Source organism: Carlito syrichta, unplaced genomic scaffold (assembly GCF_000164805.1).
Source record: "Carlito syrichta isolate Samal-C Ts95f unplaced genomic scaffold, Tarsius_syrichta-2.0.1 Scaffold311913, whole genome shotgun sequence".
Lineage (NCBI taxonomy): Eukaryota > Metazoa > Chordata > Mammalia > Primates > Tarsiidae > Carlito > Carlito syrichta.
The window spans coordinates 65,779-69,229 of NW_007256009.1; the positions used below are offsets into that span (position 1 = coordinate 65,779).

Below are 3,451 nucleotides of genomic sequence, written 5' to 3' on the forward strand. Positions count from 1 at the left end.
TCGGGCGGCCCCTGCCGGCACGCGGACGCCCTCCTGGGCGTCCTGCTCTTCCTCCTCTTCTGCCCGCTCATGGTGCTGCCCTGCCTGGTGCTCGTCCTGCACGTGGAGTGCCGGGCGCGGCGGCGCCAGCGCTCGGCCAAGCTCGACCACGTGGTCCTGGCCATGGTGGCCGTCTTCCTGGTGTCCTCCATCTACCTGGGCATCGACTGGTTCCTCTTCTGGGTCTTCCAGATCCCGGCGCCCTTCCCCGAGTACGTCACCGACCTGTGTCTCTGCATCAACGCCAGCGCCAAGCCGGTCATCTACTTCCTGGCCGGCAGGGACAAGTCGCAGCGGCTGTGGGAGCCGCTCAGGGTGGTCTTCCAGCGGGCCCTGCGCGACGGCGCCGAGCCGGGGGAGGCCGGGCGCGAAGGCCCGCCCAACACGGTCACCATGGAGATGCAGTGCCCCCCTGGGAACGCCTCCTGAGGGGCCGGCGCCTGGGGCGCGGGGGCAGGGAGTGGCCCCAGGACCCTCGTCTCGGCCGGAACCGGCGGCTTCCTCCGTGCCCACAAGGGAGGAGAAAGGTCTGTGTCCAGGCCCTCGTGCCTCCTCCTCCTCTCTGGGCTGGAGGCTCCAGGGGTGGCCGAGGCGCAGAGCAGCCTCCTGCGGACAGACCCCGTGACCCTCGCCCGGCTCCCCTGGGCGTTCCGCTCCTTGGATGACCCAAGCGGGGGCGCCACCCCTCTCACCCAGGCTGGTCAGTAAAGGGGAGGAAGTGGCCACCCAGCTCCGCCCACCTCCGCCTCTTGGATCAACCGTCCTTGAACATGAAGCAGCTGGCACCGCCTCCCACCGAGCCAGTAACCTCATCCCCCCAGGGGGCTGTTCTCAAAATTCTATCCTCAAGGTGACATCGGTGAACAAGCCTGGACAAAGCGGGACTGCCTGGAAGAGGCGTCTGGGTAGCATGACTCGTAGCTGTGTCTTTCCACAAACAATGCCCCTGCCCCCTTGATGAATCGTTTGGTGACTTTCATGGTGGGGTGTCTGGTCGTGGTGAGCCACCGGTGACGGGACAGACCTTGGGCTTCTTCGGAGAGGTGACTATCTCCTCTGACTCCGTGCCGGGCCAGTCCTGGGCAGCTTCCTGGAGCACTCGATGTGTCCCCAGGCCATTGCAGACCATCCAGGCAGCTCCTGGACGGTCTCTTGGGTCCAGTTCCCACCCGCAAATGGACTGTGGCTCTATTCTGGCCACCCGGGGACTGGCACTGTGGCACCCACCTGCAAGCCCAGTGGGCCAGTGTCGCCAAAGAAAGTTTTATAAAAGACAATAAAATGTATAGCAATAAACATTTTATATCTTGCAGCGAGGACGCCATCGCGTCCACTGTCCTCCCTGGGTCTCTGTTTCCCACGGTGAGGATGCCGGAGGGCCCCAGAGTCCCTGGTCGGACAGTGCTCCCACGCCAGTGCTCCTGCCCACTCTGGCCTCCTCCTGTGGCCAGGTCTGCCCACCCTGTCCACTCCGCTGCCAGAAAGAGCCATGGTCACTAGGCTACCCTCTGTTGTCATATGCCCGTGCCCGTTCCCGCCTGGTCCACTGCCCCAGGGACCTCAGTTCTTGCCTTTTCCAAGCCAGGAGTTGTCAGCTTGGAAGAGGCAGTGTGTCCCCACAGAACTCCCTCCGTCTTTTGTCGGTCCCCTGTTCAGAATGCCCCTCTCTGTCCTGAACTCCCAGAGCTGGGGTGCCTGGACACCGCTCTACGCCCCAGCAATGGCTGGGAGTCCTCCTGGGACATGGGCGGCCACAGCCGGTCGGGGGCCGGTGCCCCCCCGCCTCTGGTCAGCCTCCAGAAGAGACCCATTCTGGATGCCCTGTGTCCAGCTCGGACCCCCAGCCCCTCTGGGGGAAATTTAAGGGAAGCCTGCTCACCCCACGGCCCTCAGGAGAGAGGCCAGGGCCAAAGGGCCAGTGGCCCAGGTCAGGGACCATGGCTGATGGAGCTGAGGGACTCTGCAGAGCCTTATGGAAGAGGTGGGGGAGGGCAGAGCGCTGAGGCTAGGTGGGTGTAAGCAGTAACCCGGGCTCACCCGCCCACCTGCCTGGCACCTGGGAGTCTCCCCACAGAGCCTGGAGACTGCTTGGCTGACCCTGGGCCAAGTGGTCCCAGGGCAGGGGCTGCAGCCCCCAGCCCTCTGGCAGGCTGACCCCCAAGCCTGTGTTCCTGCTGGCCACCGCCCAGCCAGCGTGGCATGCCCACCTGCCGCTCCAGGCCACGGTGCCTCTGCACCTCCCCTCCCCACTCCTTTTTTGTGAGTGGGAGTCTTACTGCATTGCCCAGGCTGGACTGCAGTGGCATGACCACGGCTCACCGCAGCCTCAACCTGCTGGGCTCAGGCGATCCTTCTGCCTCAGTCTTGCTAGTAGCTGGAACCACAGGCACGTGCCACCACGCCCGGCTCATTTTTTTTATTTATTGGAGAGACGAGGTCTCACCAAGTTGCCCAGGCTGGTCTTGAACTCCCGGGCTCAGGCAATCCTCTCCCCTCTGCCTCCAGAGTGCTGGGATGACAGGTGTGAGCCACTGCGCCGGTCTGTGCTCCCCTTTCCGACAGCCCCAGCCAATCTCCCAGCAAGGCCACCATCCTACAGAGAGAAGGGACTTCGTGTGCCCCAGAAGCGGGGGGTTCCTGGACCTGCTGGTGGTGGTCAAGTGTGGCCACCTGCTGCCTTCCAGTGCCCGGGTCCAGCCCTGCCAGCCTCCTTGTCAACACTGGTTGGAGGATCCCAGAAGAGCAGGGCTGAAGACCACCACCTTCCACATCCTTCCGGGGACACAGAGAAGCCAGAAGGGCACTGAGGGACACACAGGAGGGCATGAGGCTGGGGCCCTATCCAGGGGCGAAAGCTCCCACCAGCACAGGCGTCCTGGCTGCACCAGCTTAGTCCCCATGGGGACCCCTGAAGCTAGCTGGGGTCCTCTGGGGTCCTGACTTCTCAGGGCCTGGAGAATCCCAGTTCCTGGAGCTAATCTTCCCCTTGGGGGCTCCCACCGTGGCCCCCGTGGGGAGCTGCCCCCCGGAAGGAGGGCACCTCCCTGCCTGGGTCCAGCAGCAGCGGCTCAGAGCCCGGGTCCAGTGAGGGGACAGGCAGCCTCCCCCACCGGTGGGGCCTGGCGGCCAGGAAAGGGCTGGACCCAATGTGGGAAGAGGCATCAGTCCTTATGGATGTGGCGGCTGGTGAGGGTGAGCTCCAAGACCCCCACCTTCCCTGGCCTCGGGCCCTTCTGGGATCATTGCCGTCTGGCTCCAGAGCAAGTCCCCCCCACGCCCCTCTAGGAAGCAAGCCTTTCCGCCCATCCCCTCCTAGGGACAGAGTCTCCTCCCTGCATCCCCTTGAGGGACCAAGCCCTTCCCCTTCATTCCTTCCTAGGGAGTAAGCCTCTCCCCCAAACCCTCCTAGGAA

The 3,451-nt window shown here is 64.5% G+C and overlaps 1 protein-coding gene across 1 annotated transcript; it reads left to right on the forward strand.

The window, feature by feature from the left end:
- MRGPRF (MAS related GPR family member F) lies at positions 1 to 468 on the forward strand (the record flags this gene model as incomplete). Its single annotated transcript, XM_008069312.1, has 1 exon — positions 1 to 468. A coding segment is annotated over one exon (468 nt), but the record flags the coding sequence as incomplete, so codon positions are not given.
- Between the last annotated feature and the right edge of the window lie 2,983 nt (positions 469 to 3,451).